The sequence below is a fragment of the Bos javanicus genome, chromosome 18 (assembly GCF_032452875.1).
Source record: "Bos javanicus breed banteng chromosome 18, ARS-OSU_banteng_1.0, whole genome shotgun sequence".
Classification (NCBI taxonomy): Eukaryota; Metazoa; Chordata; class Mammalia; order Artiodactyla; family Bovidae; genus Bos; species Bos javanicus.
This window is the reverse complement of record NC_083885.1, coordinates 55,864,548-55,887,819: the sequence shown is the minus strand read 5'-3', so window position 1 is coordinate 55,887,819 and position 23,272 is coordinate 55,864,548. Positions and strand designations below refer to the sequence as shown.

The 23,272-nt window shown below is 41.4% G+C and overlaps 1 protein-coding gene across 2 annotated transcripts; it reads left to right on the top strand.

Moving 5' to 3' along the window:
• The first annotated feature begins 63 nt into the window (after positions 1-63).
• On the top strand, positions 64-22,749 carry LOC133230924 (orphan sodium- and chloride-dependent neurotransmitter transporter NTT5-like). Of its 2 annotated transcripts, XM_061388995.1 has the most exons (12): positions 64-1,321; positions 16,189-16,587; positions 17,007-17,164; positions 17,339-17,462; positions 17,637-17,812; positions 18,016-18,126; positions 18,293-18,534; positions 19,881-20,067; positions 20,457-20,658; positions 20,776-20,935; positions 22,023-22,185; positions 22,421-22,749. In XM_061388995.1, exons 2-12 carry the CDS (start codon positions 16,245-16,247, stop codon positions 22,700-22,702), a joined length of 2,148 nt encoding a protein of 715 aa, XP_061244979.1. In that variant the 5' UTR covers positions 64-1,321; positions 16,189-16,244; the 3' UTR covers positions 22,703-22,749. The 2 variants fall into 2 exon arrangements, with proteins under 2 accessions (XP_061244979.1, XP_061244980.1); XM_061388996.1 differs by lacking the exon at positions 22,023-22,185 and having other exon boundaries at positions 22,421-22,532.
• Positions 22,750-23,272: the final 523 nt, after the last annotated feature.

The window sequence follows — 23,272 nt, the reverse complement described above, 5'->3', positions numbered from 1 at the left end:
TCTTCTTCTATAAATATCTCAGATGTTCAGTCTTCCTCTCATGAGGCTTCCATTCTTTTGAGAGCCAAATGTCCAGCCCTGAGTTCCTGCCTTTCCTTGCCATGGTAAATTAAATGCTAGATTACTCGACTTGTTTTATCCAAGGATTGACCTTGAGCCAGAAGAAACCCAGGAAATGGTGACTTCAATAAAGATGTAAAGGATATTAATACACTTGCTGATGGGAAGTGGTAACCCTATCATTCGTCTAAAAATTAATTTTCAATAGATTCCAGGACTGTTGTGGACTGTGTATCTGTGAATTGACACACAACCAGCTTGGGGAACTACCAAATTGTATTGCTGAGCCCATCAGGGTCCCATATCTGTTTGGTAAGAGAGACATGGCAGGTTTTACCACAGAGCTATGTCAAATGAATTTGCCTAGTGGATGATAGGGCTTCCCTGGTGGCTCAGACAGTAAAGAATCTGACTGCAATGCAGGAGACTCGGTTTCGATCCCTAGGTCAGGAAGATCCCCTGGAGGAGGAAACGGCAACCCACTCCAGTATTCTTGCTTGGAGAATTCCATGGACAGAGGAGCCTGGACGGCTGCAGTCATGGGGTCGCAAGAGAGTGGGACACTACTGAATGACTAACACACTTGGCTCCTCTGTCCATGGGATTCTCCAGGCAAGAATACTGGAGTGGGTTGCCATTTCCTTCTCCAGAGGATCTTCCCGACCCAGGGATTGAACCCATGTCTCCTGCACTGTAAGCGGATTCTTTACCGCTGAGCCGCCGGGGAACCCCCACAGTGGATGATAACTGAGTATTTCAAAACTTGTGGGAGGGGTGACTCCATAACAGCTGAAGCACTTCTCAAGAGGAGGTGGGGTCAGTCCGTTAGGGACTGGGGATTGGAGGCTGTGGGTGGAGGTTTTGGAGACTTCCGAAGATCCAGGGAATGGGTTTCCCTTAAACGCTCAAGAGATCCCAGGACTTCAAATTGCTTAGGACTCACAGGGAGGTTGTCCCTGTGTAAGTTTCTGTGACAAAAGAAGAAAGAGCGGACATCCTCAACCACTGGAGCGTGGGACCCCTAGGTGAGTCTGGTGAATGGGAAGAGCAGAGATCCCAGATATATCCGGACCTCGGACGTTTCGAGCTCAAGCTTGAAGACTGCAGGGCTGGAAGGGATGTGAACCTCCGGGTCATCACCCATTGGCTCCGGTACCTTGTAGCCCCACCCTCCCACGCTCCTTCCTTCCTGCTGTGCCTGCCCACCCCCCACCCCAATCCAAACGATCCGTCTGCTTCAAGTCCCGTTCTATTGAGTCGGGTAAGGTGGGAATCAGAGAGAGGAGGCAGTCACCGTCTCATGATCAAATAGTCTTGAGTTTTCAGCCTCCTCCTATCTGGGAAACCGGGAGCTCATCCTCCTCTGTACTTACACCCCGCTGCTCCAGTTCCAGTTTGGGGAATAGAACCTGTCGGTGCAGGGAGGATTGGAAAGTAGGGTTTTACCGGATAAACCAAAGGGAGAGGAATGAAGATCTTGGTGTTTTTCTGCCTCCCACTCTAAATCTTTCTCTCCTCACACCACCTGTTGAATGTCCGTTGACACCTAACGTCAAGGATGTTTAAATTGGGAGTATCTCACATTGCTGTAAAGGAAAGTGATTAGAGATAGGCAGACTGATTTCTACAGAGAGTGTTTCTCTACTCTGGGTTCATATTGTCTAAAATTGGGTTTCGTGCACAGTATATGTGATGAGCGGATTTTCTTTTGGATTGTTTTTGGGAATCCCTGTCCGTGTTAGACAAAATGGAGCCCTGTTACTTGGGGAGGGAACCTTACACGTCTTCACTTTTATGCCTCACAAGAGTGGTGTGAGATAAAGATATTGTCATTTTCAAGTTTAATCGGGAACCCTGCAATAAGAGAGGTTCACAAAGGAAGTCAGGGGTAAAACCTGAGAAAGATTCTTGTCTTGTGGCCTCTGGCCATTTTATTTTGGAAAATTTCAAACACATATGAAAAAATAATGTAGTGAATTGCTTTGCACTTATCACCCATCTTCAATAATGACCAACTTGCCACAAATACGATTTTCTCTCTCTCCTTCCCCACTACATGCCTCTCCATTGAAAAGTGAAGTCGCTCAGTCATATCGGACTCTTAGCGACCCCATGGACTGCAGCCCACCAGGCTCCTCCATCCGTGGGATTTTCCAGGCAAGAGTACTGGAGTGGGGTGCCATTGCCTTCTCCATCGGAGAGGACAGAGCCTAATTAGGGGGCCCAATTAGAGGTGTGGCCAGGCTGGACGTAGCCCACTAAGACGCCCCGGATGGAAAGGAAACGTGTCACAGAGTGCCCAGGGTCAGACACAGATCCATGAAGAGGCCCGAGCTAGTCTGGGACAGGACTGTCCTACAAAGCTGTCCCAGCTAGAGGTAACCTTGCATCGGAGGCGGGGCTGGACCCAGAGTGGTCCTAGCAGGGTAAGAGGCTGTGCCCAGAGTGACCCACAAGGTAAGCTCGGCTCAGAGATCGGGCCAGGGGGTTGGCTTGACGGAGCGGACAGGGGTCTCTGGAGTTGGGTTTGCTAATTGTGCCTGGGGGAAGGAGACAGTCTATTTTACCTTCCTTAAGCTGCAATACAATCTTCTGCATTTTCTCCGCGGCATGAAGAAAGGCAACCCGAAAGGACCCTGGAGGGTGGAGGGAGTCCTTGTAGTAAAGACCCTTCCCCAAGGCTGCCAGGCTCGACAGGCCTGGCTGTCAAGCTCCCTCCATTATTTTGAAGCAAATCCCAAATTTATCATTTCACCTGTAGATGTCAGTATATTCTCTAAAAAATAAAAACACTTTTAAAAAACCTGAAAAACTATTATCACACCAAAACCAAATAACAGTAATCCTTTAATATCATTAAATATCCATTCAATATTTAAAATTTTCTGATTGTTTCATAATTTTTTTCTGGTAGCTTTATATTTTTTAACAGATTTATTGAGATATAAGATATATCAGTAATTCTTACACCATACAATCCACTCATTTAAAATCTACAATTCACTGGCTTTTAATATATTCAGAGTTGTGTGTCTGTCATTGCAGCTTTTGTACATTTTCATTACCCCCAAAATAAACCCCACACTCCTTAGCCAGCACTGTAACTGCCCCAGCTGGCAACCTCAGCCTTAGATGAACACTAATCTACTTTTTGTCCTGTAGATTTACCTATTCTGCACATTTCATGTAAATGGAATCATGCGATGTATGTAATTCTTTGTGAGTGGCTTCTTTCACATAGCATGTTTTCAAATCCACCCATATGTAGCATGTATCATTACACATTTCTTTTTATTGATGAATGATAGTCCATTGTATGGATATAACACGTTTTATTTATCCAATTATCAGTTGATGGGCATTTGGCTTGTTTCCACTTTGGGGCTATTATAATAATAATGCTATTATGAGCATTTATGTAAAAGTGGGTTTTTTTGGTTGGACATATGTTCTTATTTCTGTTGACATATTTAGGAGTGAAATTTCTAGATTATATGCTAACTCTATGTGTAACTATTTGAGAGACTGTCTCATAACTTTTTAAAAAGTTGGTTTGAATCATTATCCAAATAAAATTTATATGTTGCAATCCATTACTATACCTTTTAAGCATCTTTTAATGTGTAGGTCTCCCTCCCTCTTTTTTCCCCCCTTGAAATGTATTTATTGATAAAACTGGGTTATTTGTCCTGTACAATTTCTGGCCATCTGGAATTTGCTGATTACCTCTTGTGATGTTATTTAATATATTCTTATGTTTCCTGTGTTTCAAGTAAATTGGTAATTAGGTGAAGAAGATTATTACTTCTAGGTTCAATATTCTGGCAAGAATACTTCATGATTGGTTTTATATATTTCAATTAGGAGGACAAAAAAAACCCCTCAAATGCCCAGATGGCTCTCCTTTTGTGGTGTTAGCGGCCATTGATGATCATTGTCTAGATTCGCCTTTCAACGAGAGATAAGATGTGGTATTCTATGTTTATTATTCCTTCTTTTTTTCTTAGTTGGAATAATCCTAGGAAGAGAACTTCATGTCAAACATTCATTACCCTGGCATACACTTTGTACAGGAAAAGCAAAATAAATTTTTATTCTTTTCCTTTATTTACCAGCTTGAAAAATGAGTTCATTGCCTAATATCCTCTGAATATGATCACTGAAATTTTTTATTTTAGTATCTCTCTGAACTCACTGATTTAAACTTATTTGATGTATTTCAGTCCATTGCAGTCATTCTTATTGATGCTCAAATCATCTCATCTTGGACCCATGGGAGTGTCTTCAAGTTGACTCCTGAGTCCTTTTGACAAGACCCGAGTATATATAAAATTTCCTTGCTTTCTGGTACTGACTGAATGGTCAATGAAATTAACCTTGAAATTATCTTACATTTTATGGCCCAAATCTGAAATCAATTATTTTTCCAAGAATACCTAATTTATTTTAATGAAAAATGCTATTTCAGCTCAGTTCAGTTTAGTTCAGTCACTTGGTCGCATCTAACTCTTTGTGACCCCATGAACCGCAGCACGCCAGGCCTCCCTGTCCATCACCAACTCCCAGAGTCCACCCAAACCCATGTCCATCGAGTCAGTGATGCCATCCAACCATTTCATCCTCTGTCGTCCCCTTCTCCTCCTGCCCTCAATCTTTCCCAGCATCAGGGTCTTTTCAAATGAGTCAGTTCTTCGTATCAGGTGACCAAAGTATTGGAGTTTCAGCTTCAGCATCAGTCCTTCCAATGAATATTCAGGACTGATTTCCTTTAGAATGGACTGGTTGGATCTCCATGCAGTCCAAGGGACTCTCAAGAGTCTTTTCCAACACCACAGTTCAAAAGCATCAATTCTTTGGCACTCTCATCAGGTGGCCAAAGTATTGGAGTTTCAGCTTCAACATCAGTCCCTCCAATGAACACCCAGGACTGATCTCCTTTAGGATGGACTGGTTGGATCTCCTTGCAGTCCAATGGACTCTCAAGAATCTTCTCCAACACCACAGTTCAAAAGCATCAATTCTTTGGCGCTCAGCTTTCTTTATAGTCCAACTCTCACATCCATACATGACTACTGGAAAAACTATAGCCTTGACTAGACGGACCTTTGTTGGCAAAGTAATGTCTCTGCTTTTTAATATGCTATCTAGGTTGGTCATAATTTTCCTTCCAAGGAGCAAGCGTCTTTTAATTTCATGGCTGCACTCACTATCTGCAGTGATTTTGGAACCCAGAAAAATAAAGCCAGCCTCTGTTTCCCCATCTATTTACCATGATGTGATGGGATAAGAGGCCGTGATCTTAGTTTTCTGAATGTTGAGCTTTAAGCCAACTTTTTCACTCTCCTCTTTCACTTTCATCAAGAGGCTCTTTAGTTCTTCACTTTCTGCCATAAGGGTGGTGTCATCTGCATATCTGAGGTTATTGATATTTCTCCCTGCAACCTTGATTCCAGCTTGTGCTTCCTCTAGCACAGCATTTCTCATGATGTACTCTGCATATAAGTTAAATAAGTAGAGTGACAGTATACAGCCTTGATGTACTCTTTCTCCTATTTAGAGATTACAATTTTGTGCTTGCAGTGTTTGTTGTATTGCATTGATCATTGTTTGTAAGCCATTTTAATAGATACAGGTAAGAAATCCTTTTTTCCCTAAAAATATATAATAAATGCATACTTATTTTTTTTTCAATTCAAATTTAGGACTATAGAGTTTTTACTTAGCCTCTTGGATCTTACTTTATATATTTTTTTCTCTATGTGGTTTTAGATTCTCTCTCTTTTTTAAAAATCTCTTTATTTGGCTGCAATAGGTCTCATTTGCAGCATGTGGGATCTTTAGTTGCAGAATCTTTGGTTGAGGCATGTGAACCCCTAGTTGCAACATGTGGGATCTAGTTCCCCGATCAGGGACTGAATCTGGGCCCCCCACGCCACATTGGGAGCTTAGAGTCTTAGCCACTGGACCACCAGGGAAATCGCCAGTTGAGGCTCTTGATGTTTGTTTCTCAGTTAGAAGTTGGTACCCACATGCCCTCACCCTCATCATTTCCCCAAATTGTCTCTTATCAATTGTCTCTCATCAATTTCCCCATCCCCAGACCTACATGTGTGTTTCCACCTAGGGAGTAGGGCAGGTGGACCTAGACCTGGTGGGCCTAGAGTCCAGGTAGGAAATTGAGCCGAACGTTGTTTTAGGACTCTTTGTGGTAGGGTCTGTACCCATCTAAAATGGAAATGTTCACATGTTCTCTCACTGTGTTAGTGGTCCGTGGGCAGCAAGACTAATCCCAGATGTACTCACTGATGGTTCTGCTGTTCCAATCCCTGTCTTGAGAGGCTTCTGGGCCTGGTGGGAAGAAAATAGCATTTGGAGACAAACAAATCTGTGTTCATGTTATACCATATCCTTAGGTCATTCTCTGAGTCTCTCAGCAAGCTGCTTTTTCTTCTTGTTCTTAGCTTTCTTATGTGTCAAATGGAGATGGTGAAACAATCCCACAGATTTGTTGGGTAAACTTAATGTTTAAGCATAAGGGAATTATCACAAAATTAAAGAGCTAATAGAGATGATAGTATGCTAAGATTATGTAATTTTCTCTAAATCTGTACATTTTTTTTCAGATTTTATACACAGATAACTTTAAGTTACTAGAATGTAAGCTCAAGGAAGGTGGGACTTTTGTTTGTTTACTGCTCTGTCTATAAGGCTTAGAACAGTGTCAGACATGTATTTTTAAGGACAAACGGGCAGTCAAATATTTGTTCAGTGAACAGATTAATCCCAGAAGTTGATGTTTAAGTAGGTAAAAGCAGCTGCCAGTCTAAAAGCCAGAATTTTCCACTTTAAATTTTATTTCTCCCTTAATTAAAAAAAGGAAACCTTTTTAACAACAGTCTGAAGTGATAAACTACAAATATGAAAAGATTTGTTTTTTCCCAAGTATTATATTCACCTTTATGTTGACTTTCTCTTCCTGTGTTCCAGATCCCTTAATTTCTCATTTTTATTCATTAAAAATCTGTTCTAAGGTCAATTTTAAAACTGCAATCTTATCTGATTCCAAGCTGGCTATACCCCGTGCATTCCATTTTTTCCCTTTTTTTTTATTGTGGAAAAATACACATAATATAAAATTTACCATCTCAACCATTTTTAAGTGTCCAGTTCAGTGGTTAAATACATTCATAATATTGCATAACCATCACCAACATCCATCTGCATAACTTCTTTCATCTTGTGAAACTGAAACTCTGCCCATTAAGCAGTAATTCCTTATTACTCCCTCCCTCTAACCCTAACAAGTACCATTCTACAGCTGTCTGTCTCTATGACTTTGACTATTCTAAGTATCTCATACAAGTGGAAACATATAGTCTTTGTCTTTTTGTAGCTGGCTTAGCAATGAACATAACGTCCTCAGTGTTCATCCATGCTGTAGTATATGTCACAATTTCCTTCCTTTTTTGAGGCTGAATAATATCCCATTACATGGATATACCACATTTTGTTTACCAATTTATCTGTCAGTGGACATTTGGATTTCTTCCACGTTTAGCTAATGTGAATAATACTGTTATAAATATGAACGTACAAAATTCTCAAGACCCTATTTTCAATTACTTTAGGTATATAGCCAGAAGTGGAATTGTTGGATCATGTGGCAATTTTATTTTTAATTTTTTGCAGAACCTTCATAATATTTTCCAGACAGTAGCTATATCATTTTACATTCCCACCAACAGGGCACAAGGACTCCAGTCATTCCACATCTTTGTCAGCACTTGTTATTTTCTGTTTTTTTTTTTTTTTTTAAGTAGCCATTCTCATGGATGTGATATAGTATCTTATTGTAGTTTTGATTTGTATTTCCCTCGGAGCTCAGTTGGTAAAGAATCCACCTCCTGTGCAGAAGTCCACCCTCAGTGCAGGAGACCCGGGTTTGATCCCTACATTGGGAAGATCCCCTGGAGAAGGAAATGGCAACCCACTTTAGTATTCTTGCCTAGGAAATCCCATGGGCAGAGGAGCCTTGCACACTACAGTCCATGGGGTGGCAAGAGTTGCACACGACTTAGCGACGAAACCACCATTAGTGATGTTGAGCATCTTTCCATGTGCTTCTTGATCATTTATATATCTTCTTTGGCAGAATATTTATTCAAATCCTTTCACCATTTTTAAATGAATTTGTGGTGTTCTCTAGGTGGCTCTAGTGGTAAAAAACCTGCCTGCCAATGCAGGAGACATGGGTTCAATCCCAGGGTTGGGAAGATCCCCTGGAGGAGGGCATGACAACCCACTCCAGTATTCTTGCCTGGAGAATCCCATGGACACAGGAGTCTGGCAGGCTACATCCATTGGGTTGCAGAGTCAGACACAACTGAAGCGACTTAGCATACACACTGTATATTCTGGATATTGATCCCTTGTCAGACATATGGTTTTGAAAATATTTATTGTGTGGATTACCTTTTTACTTTAGTGGTATTATTTTTTATACACAAAAATTTTTTATGGAGTCCAGTTTATCTACATATAGTTTTATTGCCTGTGCCTTTGGTATCATATCCAAGAAATCAAATCCAGTATCGTGCAAGTTTTGCCCTATGTTTTTTCCTAGTAGTTTTATAATTTCAGATTTTACATTTAGATCTTTGATCCATTTTGAGTTAGTTTTTGTATAGGGTGTTAGGTAAAGGTCCAACTTCATTCTTTTGCATGTGGATATCCAGTTTTTCCAGCACAAATTATTGAAAATACCCCGTTCTTCTCCCACTGAATGATCTTAGCACCCTTGTCAAAAATCAATTTACTGTATATGTAAGGGTTTTATTTCTGGGTTCTTCATTCTAATCCACTGGTCTATATGTCTATCTTTATGTCAGTACCACACTGTTTTGATCATTGCAGCTTTGTAGTAAAGTTTGAAATCAGGAAGTATGAGTCCTCCAGCTTTATTCTTCTTTTCAAGATTGTTTTGGCTATTCAGGATCCCTTGAGAGTCCATATGAATTTTAGGATGAATTTTTCTATTTTTATAAAAAAATTTCCTCAAAATTTTAAAGTAAAACTACCATATGATTAAGTGTGCAATAGCATTGTGTCTGAAAATTGTACATAATTTTAAAATATTTTATTGCTAAAAGAATGTTAACCATCATCTTACAGTGCAGGGTTGCCACAAACCTTCAGTTAGAAAAAAATGCAATATCTGCAAAGTGCAATAAAGTGAAACACAATTTTAAAAAAAGAGGTGAAATATCTATACACTGAAATCTATAAAACACTGATGAAAGAAACTGAATAAGATGAAAATAAATGGAAGTGTGTCCTGTGTTCATGTATTGAAAGAATTAATATTGTCAAAATGTCCATACTACCCAAAGTAATTTACAGATTAAATGCAATCCCTATCAAAATTCCAGTGATGGTTTTTCATAGAAATAGGAAAAACAATCTTAAAATTTGTACAGAATTGTAAAGGATCTCAAATAGCTACAGCAATCTTGAGCAAGAAGAACAAAGCTGGGGGGCATCACATTTCCTAATGTCAAATTATATTGCAAAGCTATTGTAAATCAAAACAATATTGTACTGGCATAAAGACGGACACCTAGGCCAATGGAACAGAATAGAGAGCCTGGATATAAGGCCACACATATTCAGTCAACTAATCTTAAACAAGTGAAGCGAAAGTTGTTCAGTCATGTCCGACTCTTTGTGACCCCATGGACTATACAGTCCATGGACTTCTCCAGGCCAGAATACTGGAGTGGGTAGCTGTTCCCTTCTCCAGGGGATCTTCCCAACCCAGGGATTGAAGCCAGGTATACCGCATTGCAGGCGGATTCTTTACCAGCTGAGCCACAAGGGAAGCCCGAGAATACTGGAATGGGTAGACTATCCCTTCTCCAAGGGATCTTCCCATCCTAGGAATTGAACCAGGTTCTCCCTTATTGCAGGCGGATCCTTTACCAGCTGAGCTACCAGGGAATCCCCAATCTTAAACAAAGGATCCCAGAATACACAGTGGGAAAAGGATATTCTGTTCAATAAATGGTTCTGGAAAAACTGGATTCTCACATGCAAAAGAAAGAAATAAGACCCTTATCTAACCCCATACAAAACAATTCTGTGTTGTTTGAAGACCAGAGGCCATAAAACTCCTAGAACTAATGATTTGGAGGGAGGGAGTTATGATACCAAAAACACAGGACAAAAGCAAGAACAACTGCATTAAATTTAAAAGTTTCTCCTCAGCAAATGAAACAAAAAAATACAAAGGCATCCTATGAAATGGGAGAAAATATTTGCAAACCATGTATCCATAAGGTATTAACATTCAAAATATACTAAGGAACTCATACAACTTTGGCAAAAAAAAAATCCAACTTCAAAAATAAACATTTTTTCCAAGAAGACATAGAAATGACCGCCGATAGTTATATGAAAAGGTGCTCAAAATCACTAATCAGGGAAATGCGAGTCAAAAGTACAATGAGATATCACCTTACGTCTGTTAATGTGGCTATTATCAAAAAGTCGCAAGATAACAAATGTTGGCAAGGATGTGGAGAAAAAGGAACCCTTATACCCTGTTGGTAGAAATGTAACTTGGAACAGCCACTATGGAAAACAGGATGACAGTTCCTCAAAAAATTAAGAATAGAGCTACCATATGATCCAGCGATCCCAATTCTGGGTATATATTGAAAGGAAATGAAATCAGAATGTTGAAGAGATATCGGCACTCTCACATTCATTGCAGCGTTCACCTCAACAGCCAGGAAATGGAAACAACCAAGTGTCCACAGTGGTTTAGTGGGGTAAAGAAAATGTATTAACAGCACACACATGTACACACACATACGTGTGCACCCTGGAATATTATTGACCTTAAGGAAACTACCATTTGTGACCACGCGAACCTCATGGACATTGTGCTGTGTGCTGTGCTCAATCTTATTTGACTCTTTTGCAACCTTACGGTACTATAGCCTACCAGGCTCCTCTGTCCATGGATTTTCCAGGCAAGAATACTGGAGTATTTCCTTCTGCAGGGGATCTCCTCAACCCAGGGATTGCACCTGCGTCTCCTGAGTCTTCTGTATTGGCAGGCAGATTCTTTACCGCTGACCCATGGGGGAAGCCCTCATGAACATTAACCAAGTGAAATAAGCCAGGCACAGAGAGATAAATACTGCATGATCTCACTTATATGTGGAATCTAAAAAAGTCTAACTCACACAAAGAGAAGAAGAGTGATTACAGGGGCAGAGGGAAGGAGGAAAAGAAGTTGTTGGTCAAAGAGAACAAACTTTCAATTATAAAACGAGTAAGTTCTCCATGTACAGCGCGATGACTTTACAGTTAATGATGTATTGTAAATCTGAAATTTACTAAGAAAGTAGATCTTAAGTATTCTTACCACACTCACAAAATTAATGGTGTGAGGTGAGAGATGTTAATTAACTTCATTGTAGTAATCATTTCACAATGAACACATATATCAAAACATCACATGTATACCATAAATATATATAATTAAAAAAAATATATATATACATGTATTTACATATGTATATATTTATTTGGCTACACTGGGTCTTAGCTGCAGCACAGGGGATCTTTAGTTGTGGCATGTGGCTTCTAGTTCCCTGACCAAAGATTGAACTTGGACCCACTGCACTGGGAGCATGAAGTTTAGCCATTGGACCACCAGAGAAGCCCCTACAATTTTTACTTGTCAATCATACCTCCTTAAAGCTGGAAAAATAATAAAAAATTTTAAAATAAGTCTGTGTAATAATTCCATCATCTGGGTCATCTCAGGGTTGACATCTATTGTCTTTTCCCTTGGGAAATGGTCAGATTTGTGTGTGTGTGTGTGTGTGTGTGTGTGTATGTGTGTGTAAGCGCTGAGTTATGTTGGCTAGTATCCTGGAAAATTTGAATATTATGTCTTGAGACTCAAGATCCTGTTAATATCCTCTGGAGAATGTTGAATTTGTTTGCTTATTTTGTTTTAACAGACCATCAACCTGGTTGAGTTCAGATGGAAAATTTTGTCATATCTTCTGTGGGTGTGGTTAGTGTTAGTTCAATTTTCACAGCCTTTGTGATGCTATTTGGGTTAGCATGTGCCACCCCAGGGTTAGTCTGTGGCTTGGGAAGTTGTTTCTACACTGTTCAGTTTTCAAAGCCTTGCTGTGCTTCTTTGCATTCGTTCCATACTTGTGTAGTTCAGAGGTGAGCCTCCAGGTTGTGAAGGGGAAATTGGTATTTCCTCCATCCTATTTGGGGGGAGGAGTAGGCATAGGAGCTCCTTTTCCTGGTCCTTGAGAAATAGGAGATTTCTCCTGGAGTTTTTTTTATTTAGTGCTTGTTGTACAGTTCTATGATTTGGCTTATTCTTGGACCAGAGACAAAGGAGGGAAAAAATATGTGACACTCATTCTCTCCATTATAAGTCATTGTTCAAGTTAAATACCCATTCTGACTGCTGCTATTTACTTTTCAAAGTCCTCAGGTAGTTGCTTTTTATATTCTATCCAGAGATTTTAGCTAATTAGTGAGGATTGGTTATATATCGTTAGCTTACTCCAACTTGGCCAGTAACAGACAGTGTCTCTTCATTATTTTTGACACTTTATTCCTCTATATAAATTGTAGAGACTTCCCTGGTGGCCTAGTGGTTAAGATTGTACTTCCAATGCAGGGGGTGTGAGTTTGATCCCTGGTCAGGGAACTAAGATCCCATATGCCGCCTGGCACAGCCAAATAAATATAGAGTAAAATCTTTGCTAGCTTTCATGAAAAAAAAAAAAAGTTTATATTTTGATTGGAATTGCATTGAATCTATAAATTTGGGGGAGAAATTCCATACTGAGTATTTATGCCCATGAACATAGAATATTTCTGCTTTTATTTAAGACGTTTAATGTTGTTTATATTTACTTCTTGATGTCATAAAGTTTTTGTTGCTACTGTGCTATCTTTCTTTTTAAAATCCACTTTCTGTTTATTGTTTTGTATAGAAATCCAGCTTTTCCCCCAAACGTTTATTTTTAGATAAACTTTTATTGAAGTATCACATATTAAGGCATGTGCAAATCATAATTATGGCTAGATAAATTGTCACAACATGAACATGCTATCCTGACTTCTGATACCATAAATTTGTTTTGCCTGTTCTTATAAATAGAATTATATAGTATGTACTCTTCTGGGCCTGGCTTCCTTCATTCAAAAGATTTTTGAGATTCATCCAGATTGTTGCACATACCTGTAATTAACTCTTTACTGTTGTCTCCTCATTATATGAATATACTCTCACTTATTAATTCTACTGTTGAAAGATATTTGAGCTGTTCTCAGGTTTTGGCCGGAGAAGGCAATGGCACCCCACTCCAGTACTCTTGCCTGGAAAATCCCATGGATGGAGGAGCCTGGTATGCTGCAGTCCATGGGGTCGCTAGGAGTGGGACATGACTGAGCGACTTCACTTTCACTTTTCACTTTCATGCATTGGAGAAGGAAATAGCAACGCACTCCAGTGTTCTTGCCTGGAGAATCCCAGGGATGGGGGAGCCCGGTGGGCTGCCGTCTATGGGGTCGCACAGAGTCGGACACGACTGAAGCGACATAGCAGCAGCAGGTTTGGCAGTTATGAATACTGCAGCTATGAGCATTCTTGGATGTGGTTTTTGGCGCACTTATGTACACATTTCTGTTAGATAATCACTTTGAAAAGGGTGATAACGTATGAGAATATTTAAAGTATGTGGGTACATTCAACTAGTTTTCTGAAGTGGCTGTATCGATCTGTGTTCCTACCAGCAGTGTATATGAGTTCCAGAAGTTTCTACACATGCCATTATTTGGTTTAATCAGTCTTTTTCATGTTTGCTTGTCTAGTGGATATATAGTGGTATCTTATTGTGGTGTCCTTCAAAATATTTTATTGTGAAAAAATTCTTAAGCATACAGAAATGTTCAAAGATTTATACAGTGACCATCCATATACCCATCAACCTAGATTCTACAGTTAACATATTACCTTACTTGATTTATCACATATACACCCATCTGTTCTCATTTATGGTTTTAAATTACATTTTCTTATTGATGAATGAAGTTGAGCATTGAGTATCTTTTCCTCTTTCTTGGCCATTTGTATGTCTTCTTTGATAATATGCCTGTTTGAGCTTTCTGTTTCCTTCCCTCCACTTTTTCCCTCCCTGCCTTTTGTTATTTATTTGTGGGTGTTTTTTTTTAAAATAAATTTTAGAGGAAAAACATGCCCTTTTTGATTATGTATTTTGTTGCTGTAACAATAACTACAAACTTAGTGGCTTAACACAACATGAATGTATTATCTTACAGTTCTGCAGGTCAGAAATCTGAAATCAGTTTCACTGAACTAAAAGCAAGTTGTCAGCAGGCCTGTGTTCTTTACATAGGACCTAAGCTTTGCCATTTCCTAGCCTTTTCCACATACTAGGATTCATCTACATTCCTTGAATCATGACTCCTTTCTACATATTCAAAGGATATCACTCCAATTTCTGCTTCTGCTATCCTATTTCCTTTTGTGATTTGGAACCTGCTATCTCCTTCTTTCCCTTACAAGGACCCAGTAATTACATTGTGTCCATCATGAGTAAGTGGAGTGAAGTTGCTCAGTCATGTCCGACTCATTGCAACCCCGTGGACTGTAGCCCGCCAGGCTCCTCTGTCCATGGGATTCTCCAAGCAAGAATACTGGAGTGGGTTGCCATTTCCTTCTCCAGGAATTGCCATTTCTCTTACCTATGTGTCTATCATAGATAATCCCAAATAATCTCCCCGTTTCAAGATCCATAATTTAATCACATAGAAATGTGAGGTAACATATTGGCAGGTTCCAGGCATTAGGATGTGGATATCCTGGAAGAGGGCATGATTCTCTCCATCATGTACGTTGCAGATATCTTCTGTGACTTGTCTGTGTTTACTCAATTAATGGTAACTTTTGATTGAAAGACACTTCTATTTTTAATTTTGTCCAATATGTCAAACTTTTCCTTTATGACTAGTGCTTTTTGTGCACTACTGTCTAAGAAATCTGTGCCTACCCTCAAGTCATACAGGTATTCTCCTGGGGTTTTCATCTTAAATCTTGTTGTTTTACCTTTTATATAACTACAGTCTGCTGTGAATATATTTTTATTTAATGTGTTGAGGAGGCCGAGGTTCATTTATTTCTGTATAAATATCCAATTGCGCAAGCAACTAGTCATTTATTGAAAGCAGTGTCCTTTCTCTACAGCTTTGCAGTGCCATCTTTGTTGTAAATCAGGTGTCTGTATATGTGTGAGTGTGTTTCTGAGCTCTCCCACTGGTATCCAGAGAATTTTCTGTGATAATGGAAATTTTTATATCTGTCCTTCTAATATGGTATCCATGTGTCTACTAAGCATTTGATATGTGGCAGTATGACTGAGGAACTAAATTGTTAATGTTACTTAGTTTTAATTTAGATAGCCCCTGGCTAGTAGTTATCACACTGGACAGCGTAGCATATTACTCCATTGATTTATTTGTGCTGTAGATCCTTCTATCAATACCATACTCTTTTAATGACTATATCTTTATAGTTAGTCTTTCCATTTTTTCTTCTCCATCAAGATTGTGTTAACCAGTTTAGGCTTTTCATATACACTTTAGAATTCGCTTGTTGATTTTCTCAAAGACCCTGATGTGATTTTAATAAGAACTGTATTGAATCTATAGATCAAATTGGGCAACATGGATGTTGTTAGACTACTGAGACTTCCAATTCATGAGCATGTTAGGGCTTCTTTATTCTCTCAACAACATTTTATAGTTTGTGTGTGTGTGTAAAGGTCTTCTTATTTTTCGTTATAAAATTATTCCTCATAAAATTATTTTAAGCCTTTTGGTATTGTAGATGGTATTGTTTTAAGTTATTATTTCCTAGAGATCTTTTCTAGAGTGGAGACTCCATATTCTTACCACATAAGGATAAGAAGGTTGGGGAGGCCTCAGGGGTTTTTTGCAGGATTAATCTCGTCTTCCCTTTAGCTCATAAACCTAAAGTCTGCAGTTCTTAATGTCCTTAAGGTCAACGAGGAAGAAGGCCCCATCCCTGCAGAAGCAGGAATTAGAGTTCACCCAGGATGACAACTGTTAATGAAGACACGGAGTCTCAGGAAGAGAAATCTCAGCTGTCTGTACCTTCAACTTCCATATCCCTCACTGCTACTACCTCAGCTTACCAGTTAGTGTCCGAGATACCTACTGAGGAGAGCCAGAAGTTTGACCTGTCAGCACACGTTTGGTCTGATGAAGATAATGAAGACATACTGGAGACCCCAAACAAAGATGGGCCAAAGTATGAAGCCCCCCATGAACGGCCAATCTGGGCCAATAAAACTGAGTATCTCCTGGCCCAGGTGGGCTTCTCTGTGGGGCTGAGCACCATCTGGCGCTTTCCTTATCTGTGTTTTCACAATGGAGGTGGTAAGCCTGGGGACCAGAAATCATGGACCCACAAGGGGGTGAGGAGCCAGAGACCTGTCCTGGCTACTCTGGGGTCCCTGAGATATGTAGGGGCTGAAGATTTGGGAAACTGACCTAGGCAGGGGCCAAGTACCTGAACCCCTGGAACCTTGGGAGGGTGGGAGCAGGATATCTGAATACTTAGTTTCATAAGAACGGTGAAGCTAGAGGCCTGGGTCAAGGCGAGAGAGACTAGGTATCTTGGTCTCCCAGGAATTGGGGTCTAGACACCTGGGACTGTGAGGGATGTGGAAGCAGTTGACCCTTGATGCCTGTGGCCCTGAGGGAGGTCACTGGTGGGGAACATGTCTTCCTGGACCTATGAAGAAGTCCAGGCCAGATGGCTGGTTCTGAGACCTCCTCCTTGAATCCCTGCACAGGCAGTTTTCTCATCATCTACATCCTGATGATGTTTTTGGTTGGGATTCCTCTCCTCTTCCTGGAGATGGCAGCTGGTCAGAGGATGCGTCAGGGCAGCATTGGTGTGTGGAAGGTCATCAGCCCCTGGATTGGTGGTGTAGGGTATACAAGCTTCATGGTAAGGAGCCCTGGGCTGCCCAGGCCTACCCTTTACACCCCATCCCCATCCTAACCCTCATCCTGGAATGGGTCCCATGACTTCGCTTCCAAGAGTGAAGTCTGTTCGGTTCCCCAGCTCTCCCTCCGGCTAGCCTACCTTTTTCTCATCTCCAGAACTCTTCATGGTCCCTAGGTGTGCATCATCGTGGGCTTGTACTACAGTGTGCTCATGGCATGGAATCTCTTCTATTTGGTTCAGTCTTTCCAGTCTCCACTACCTTGGTTATTGTGCCCCCTATCAAAGAATTCCAGTATTGGTGAGAAGTGAGGGAAGAAAAGGGTAAATGGGAGGGCTGAGAGGACAGAGGAATGAAGTAGGAAAAGGATCCTTGGGAGAATACGATGAAATGGGACTGGAAGGAGTGGGTGGATGTGAAGAAGGGGGAGGCACACCTGGCCTTGCAGTTTCCTCCATGGCCAGTTCACCTCAGATTCTGAATGCGCACGGACCAGCCCCACCACATACTTCTGGTACCGGAAGGTATTGAAGGCCACAGATGAAATTGAGATAGATGGGAAACCAGTCATGCATTTGAGTGCCTCTGTCCTTGTGATCTGGTTAATCATCTGCATCTCCATGATCAAAGGGCCAAAGTCCACTGGGAAGGTGAGCTACCCTCTGACTTACTAATGCGGTGGACTTCCTTCTATCTGAGATCCCCTAATATTCTCCTAACTTGATGCCTATACATCTCCAACTTCTCATTCCCTCTAATCTGACCTCCCTCTGATTCCCAATAGCCTTTGATCTTACTCTACAGACTTCTGCCTCTGCTGAACTTTTCTTTGTGAATCATACTTCCTACTCAGATGCTGTATATCTCAGTACTCCTTCCCTACATCATCCTTTTCTCTCTTCTTATCCGGAGTCTCACGATGAAAGGCGCATATTTTGGCCTCAAGAATTTGTTGGCTGCCAAGGTAAGGCATCACCTACTCTTTAAGTCTCTTATCCAAATAGTAGGGTTAATAGTCTGATAGAAACCCTCCTAGCTCCCTCTTTCACTCCCTTCTCATCTTCTATTTCCATCATGGCTTGTCTCTCCCCTCTATGTATCCCCATTTACATGGTACTTTTCCTTCTCAGGTACCAGCCCTGTACTCTGTGGAAGTGTGGCGCCGAACAGGAAACCAGCTCTTTTTGTCCTTGGGCCCCGGCTTTGGCAGCTTCACAGCAATCAGCTCGTATATCCCTCGGTCCAATAACTGTGTCATTGATGCCTATGCTGTGGCTTTTCTCAACTTGCTTGTTTCACTGACTACCACAGTGTTTGTATTTGCTGTAATGGGCCACTTGGCCACAAAAAACAACGAAAAATGTTACTTGATGTGAGCCCAATCTTTCATATGGAGATCATCACAAAAACCAGTCTTAGAAATAGCCCACACAACTCCAGTCTAGGCTCCCATCACTCAAGGAAGTTGGCTGTCAATATGGGGTCCTCCAATTGGAGCATCCTAAACCTTAGAAACACCTGAATCCTACCACCTCTGTCTCTTTCAGAGATGCTTTTCTAAACTAGGAAATTCCCAAAGTTGGAAGTTTTCAAAAGTGTGTTCACCCCATTCTTAACTGGAGGCTGCCATGGACAAATTAGAGGATACTTTCAGCTGAACCATTAGACAAAAAAATGTCCTGCTGCACCAGGGTCCCCATAGCCTGTTCCCCATTTTCTTCTCCTATAATGTTCATTCCAAAAATGCTCGTCAGACGTTTATAAAAACATCTCCTATCTACCAGCCCCTGTGTTGAGCTCTGTCAGCACAGACAATGGTAAACTAGACTACCATCCCTGACTTCAAGAAAATGAGGAAGCAAATAGTAAACAGATAATCACAAACTAGATGAGGACTAGTGGTAGGGATGATGAATGGACACAGAGGAGGGAGCTACTAACTGGGAGAAGTCAGAGAAGGTTTCCTGGTAGAGGCAATCCTGAGCTGAGTTTGTTTCCTGACAAGTAATCACTGGGAGTGTTCTTTCAAGTGTTTCGAATTCACAGACCCGTTTATAAAAACATGTTATTTTTTAAAAAATTGGCCTATACCGTACTACTTTTCTGCAGTTTGTTGCTTTGCCCTCATAAGAGATCATGAACAGATTTCCATGGGAGTAAATAGTACAGTGAGCTGAGTCAGGATTTGGAGGAATTTGCCAAGTGGAGAATGTTTAGGGGGTAGAATTGGGGTACACTAAGTGCGGATAGAATAGGATAGTTCTAAGCAGAGAGAACATCAGGGACCAAGACACTAAGACAATCGAGAGAGCATGGCAAGTTGAAAAAGGCTTAGTAATTGAGGACAGCTGAAGTACAGAAGGTTGAGAGAGTTGTGAGTAAAGAAGTTGAAGAGGCCAGCAGGTCAAGAAAGCTGGGAAGCCATAACATTATCCTGAGATTGTCCAGTAGGAGGTAAAAATCTGAAAACCCTCAATGGTACTGTAGGAAAGACCCCTCCAAGAGTCTGCCTCAGTCAGAAATTCTCTGGCCTCACACAAACATTTCTGTGATTATGAAAATAGGTGTCATGCAGGATCCTGGATACCTAGGATTCAGTGCAGGCCCTACTTTAATCAAATCAAAAACTTTAGTAATTTCCCTCTTCATCTAGAGGCTGAGGGAGGAGGTTATCATCAAAGGCCAAATGGTTCTATATAATTCTACTCCTGTCCCCAGGAATGCTGAAAAAGTGATGGATCTGGTCACTGCCCAGGTCCTGCCGCCTGAGGCCCACCCTCCAGACAGTCTGTACCATGATCCGAGCTCCATCTACCCCAAGTGGCTCAACAACCTCCCTGAATACATCAAAAGCAGAATCCTACCCAATTTGACCGATTGCGACTTATCTAAGGAATTGAATAAGGTAGGTAGGGGGTTGGGGATAGGGCTGTAGAGTTCCCCTTAAAGCCCCCAGAGCACCAGAAACTTCCACATTGCTTAGATGTCTGTAGAATTCGGAAAGGCAATTCTCAGAAGCATCTTGGACAACCAAGACCAAGATTCATAGTATCCTTTTGTGATAAGGCAGTTGTAGCCTTTGTAGCACAAAGCACTAGAATTCATATAAGCTTCTTTACCCCAACCCCAAAGAGTTGCTAGACCAGGAGGAAATCTTCATGCCTCAAGGCCAAATGAGTATAATAATAGCCATGAACAGGGCTACAGATAGTTTTCTAGGGGAGAGGATGGAAACAGAGTTAGGGCTCCCCAGACTGAGCTCAGAGCCCTCACCGTTCTTTCCTTCATTCACAGGTTATGATCGGTCCAGGTGTGGTCATTGTGACGTTTAGTGACATCGTCTCTTTGTTTTCTGGACCCACCTTCTGGTCCATCGTTACCTTCCTGTTGCTGGTGAACCTGGGGCTGAGCACTGTGATAGGAATCATACAAGGCATCATCACCCCTCTCCAGGATACCTTCTCTTCCCTCAGGGAGCATTCAAAGCTGCTCACAGGTACTCGGACCTATGACTCTACTCCCACCTATGGCCATCATTTACTGTAACCCCAATGGGACTTACACAGCACAAGTTCGGTACTGATCTTGATTTATATCTGATGTTTCTCTCCAGTGGGTGTCTGTGTGCCTATGTTCCTGGGCAGCCTCCTTTTTGTGAGGCCCTCCGGCAGCTACTATGTGAACCTGCTGGATGACTACTGGGTATCTCTGCCCCTTTTCTTCATCGTCATCCTTGAGACCATCGCCATGGCCTGGATCTATGGGGCCAGGAGGTGATGTCCCAATCCCAGGATTTCCTGCCACACAACTAAGAGTCCCTTTTGCTCTCACTGCCAGGCTCTTATCACAGGGCATATGGAGAGATCCCAAGAGGGTGGGAAAAAAGAAGAGCATGCTGGTTCCAGGGGAATATCAATATAAAGAGGGAAAGTGGCGAGCAGTCTAGATCAAGTCCTAGGGGCTCCTGAGCTCTTCTTTCAACCAGGGTAGTGTGGACATCTGAAATGTGTAATCCCTTGCTTCTGAAAGCTTGCTCTGTGGATCAGTGGCATTGGCAGCACCTGGAAGCTTATCAGAGATGCAGACCCTTGGGCTCCACCCCAGACCTTTGGATCTGTATCTGTGTTTTAACAGGAACCTCAAGTGATTCATATGCACACTACCATTTGAGAGGCCCCGTGTAATCCAAGGGTGGCCGTGTTTATAGGTGACAGTGACTCTTGGCATCAGTTTGTTCATTCATGCAACCAGTCACTCTCAAATATTTCTTAGAGCCTCCTATGTGCCAGGCAGGCCTTGTGGTGAGTACTGGGGGATACTGAGATAAATTAAATTTAGTTTCTGCTCTCAGAGTCCAAGGAGAAAGACATATCTTTGAGCAGGATGGAGGCAACTGAGGGCACTCTAGAAACACAGATTTTTATCTAAAGAAGATCGAAGAGTCAGTCAAGGAGAGGATGCATGAATAGAATATAGAAAGATGAAGGAGAAGTTTGTCAAGGGAGAGAAAGAGAGAAGGGTGTTCTAAGCAGAAGGAACCTGAATTGTATGTATTGGGATTAAGAAGGTTCACCAAAGAAAGCTGGATGTGTGGGCTTAAAGAACCTACTTTCAGAAAGTTGGGCTTTTATCCTGAAGGGTGATGGAGGAGAGAGATTTAAAAGAAAAACCCTGGGATGGGACAGAAACCAGACTGAAAGTGGATGAATTAGTGGCAAGAAGGCTGGTTGTGGAGGTGTGAACAGAAAGGTTTAAGAAATGTTAAGGGTTTTCTCCCAGGTTAGGTTTGGACTGACCCCCACACCAAGGCTGGGTAAGGCTTGAATGGGCCTCCCAAAGTCTTGTGACCCTTCCTCCCAGGTTCCTTACAGACCTGAGTATCATGATGGGCCACCCCATCTCCCCCATCTATCGTTGGCTGTGGTGTTTTCTGTCTCCATTTGTGCTGCTAGTCCTGTTTTTAAGCACCCTGATTCACCTGTCTGTGAAGGAGATCACCTACTTGGCCTGGGACTCAAGAATTGTGAGCCTCCCTCCCCAGACCCCCCTAAGGAGTGGACATGAGACTTTTCAGTCCACTTTTTTTCCTCCCCACTCCCACTCCTAAATCCACTCTTACAACTAGGACAGACTCATCTGATTCCCTGGGGATTCATTTATTTAGTCTGTGGCCTTGGTTTGTCTCCTATCCCTACCCTCTTCAGCCTTCCACTTCAGAGAACCTGGGCATTCTAAACCTTCTTCCCTTTTCTCCATAGTCACATGAGGTGACCCGAATTTATCCATCATGGGCTAAAGCCTTGCTTATATTCCTCGTCGTCATCACCGTCCTGCCTGTCCCTGTCTACTTCTTCTACACCGTCATCATTCGGGTGGCTTCTCCTGTCTCCATGAGCCACAATACGGCCATAATAACCTTCCAACCTGAAGCTAAGGGGGACTCACCAAAGGTTGGTCCACGGCTTCAGGTGAGGCAAAAAAGACAAAAGATTATTAAAATGGATAAACCAAAAACAGAGGGAAAACTTTCTTTCCTGTGAATAATTCCTATTGGAAATAAAGACTTGGTTCATTTGGCACAACATCACTCCTTTATCAAGGTGGAACTCTCTGGTTGGTAACTTGTATTAGAAGAGGCAAATGCAGAAACTGCTAATGTAACTGGACCCAAATACTAGTTTTCCTGGACTGGCAGAGTTTTTCTGGCCTGATAGGGATTAACATTAGCAGTCATTCCCTGTATTTCCCATACTTTCCCTCACCAGACCTATAACAATGGTGTTCTTGACTTCTGGTATTTGGTTAATGGTAAATGCTGATACTACTTCTCCTAGGCTACTTTCCTCTTGGAATTGGTGTATAAGGTCTGGTCCCTATGAAATCAGGGCAAAAATAATCCTGGTAAATTAATCAGTTCAGTGAAACTTTACTTTTGTCATAAAGAAAATCCCAGTTTCCAGTATTGCCTCCCATTGATTGTTAAATTCAAATGCTAGAACCCCAGGTTCTCTCTTCCTGGTTCTTCCTATAAGTACATTAGGCTAAATAGAGTAGAGTCACTGATTATGGCAAAGTAGTTAACTATCTGCTAATTGGTGACCTTGTCAATA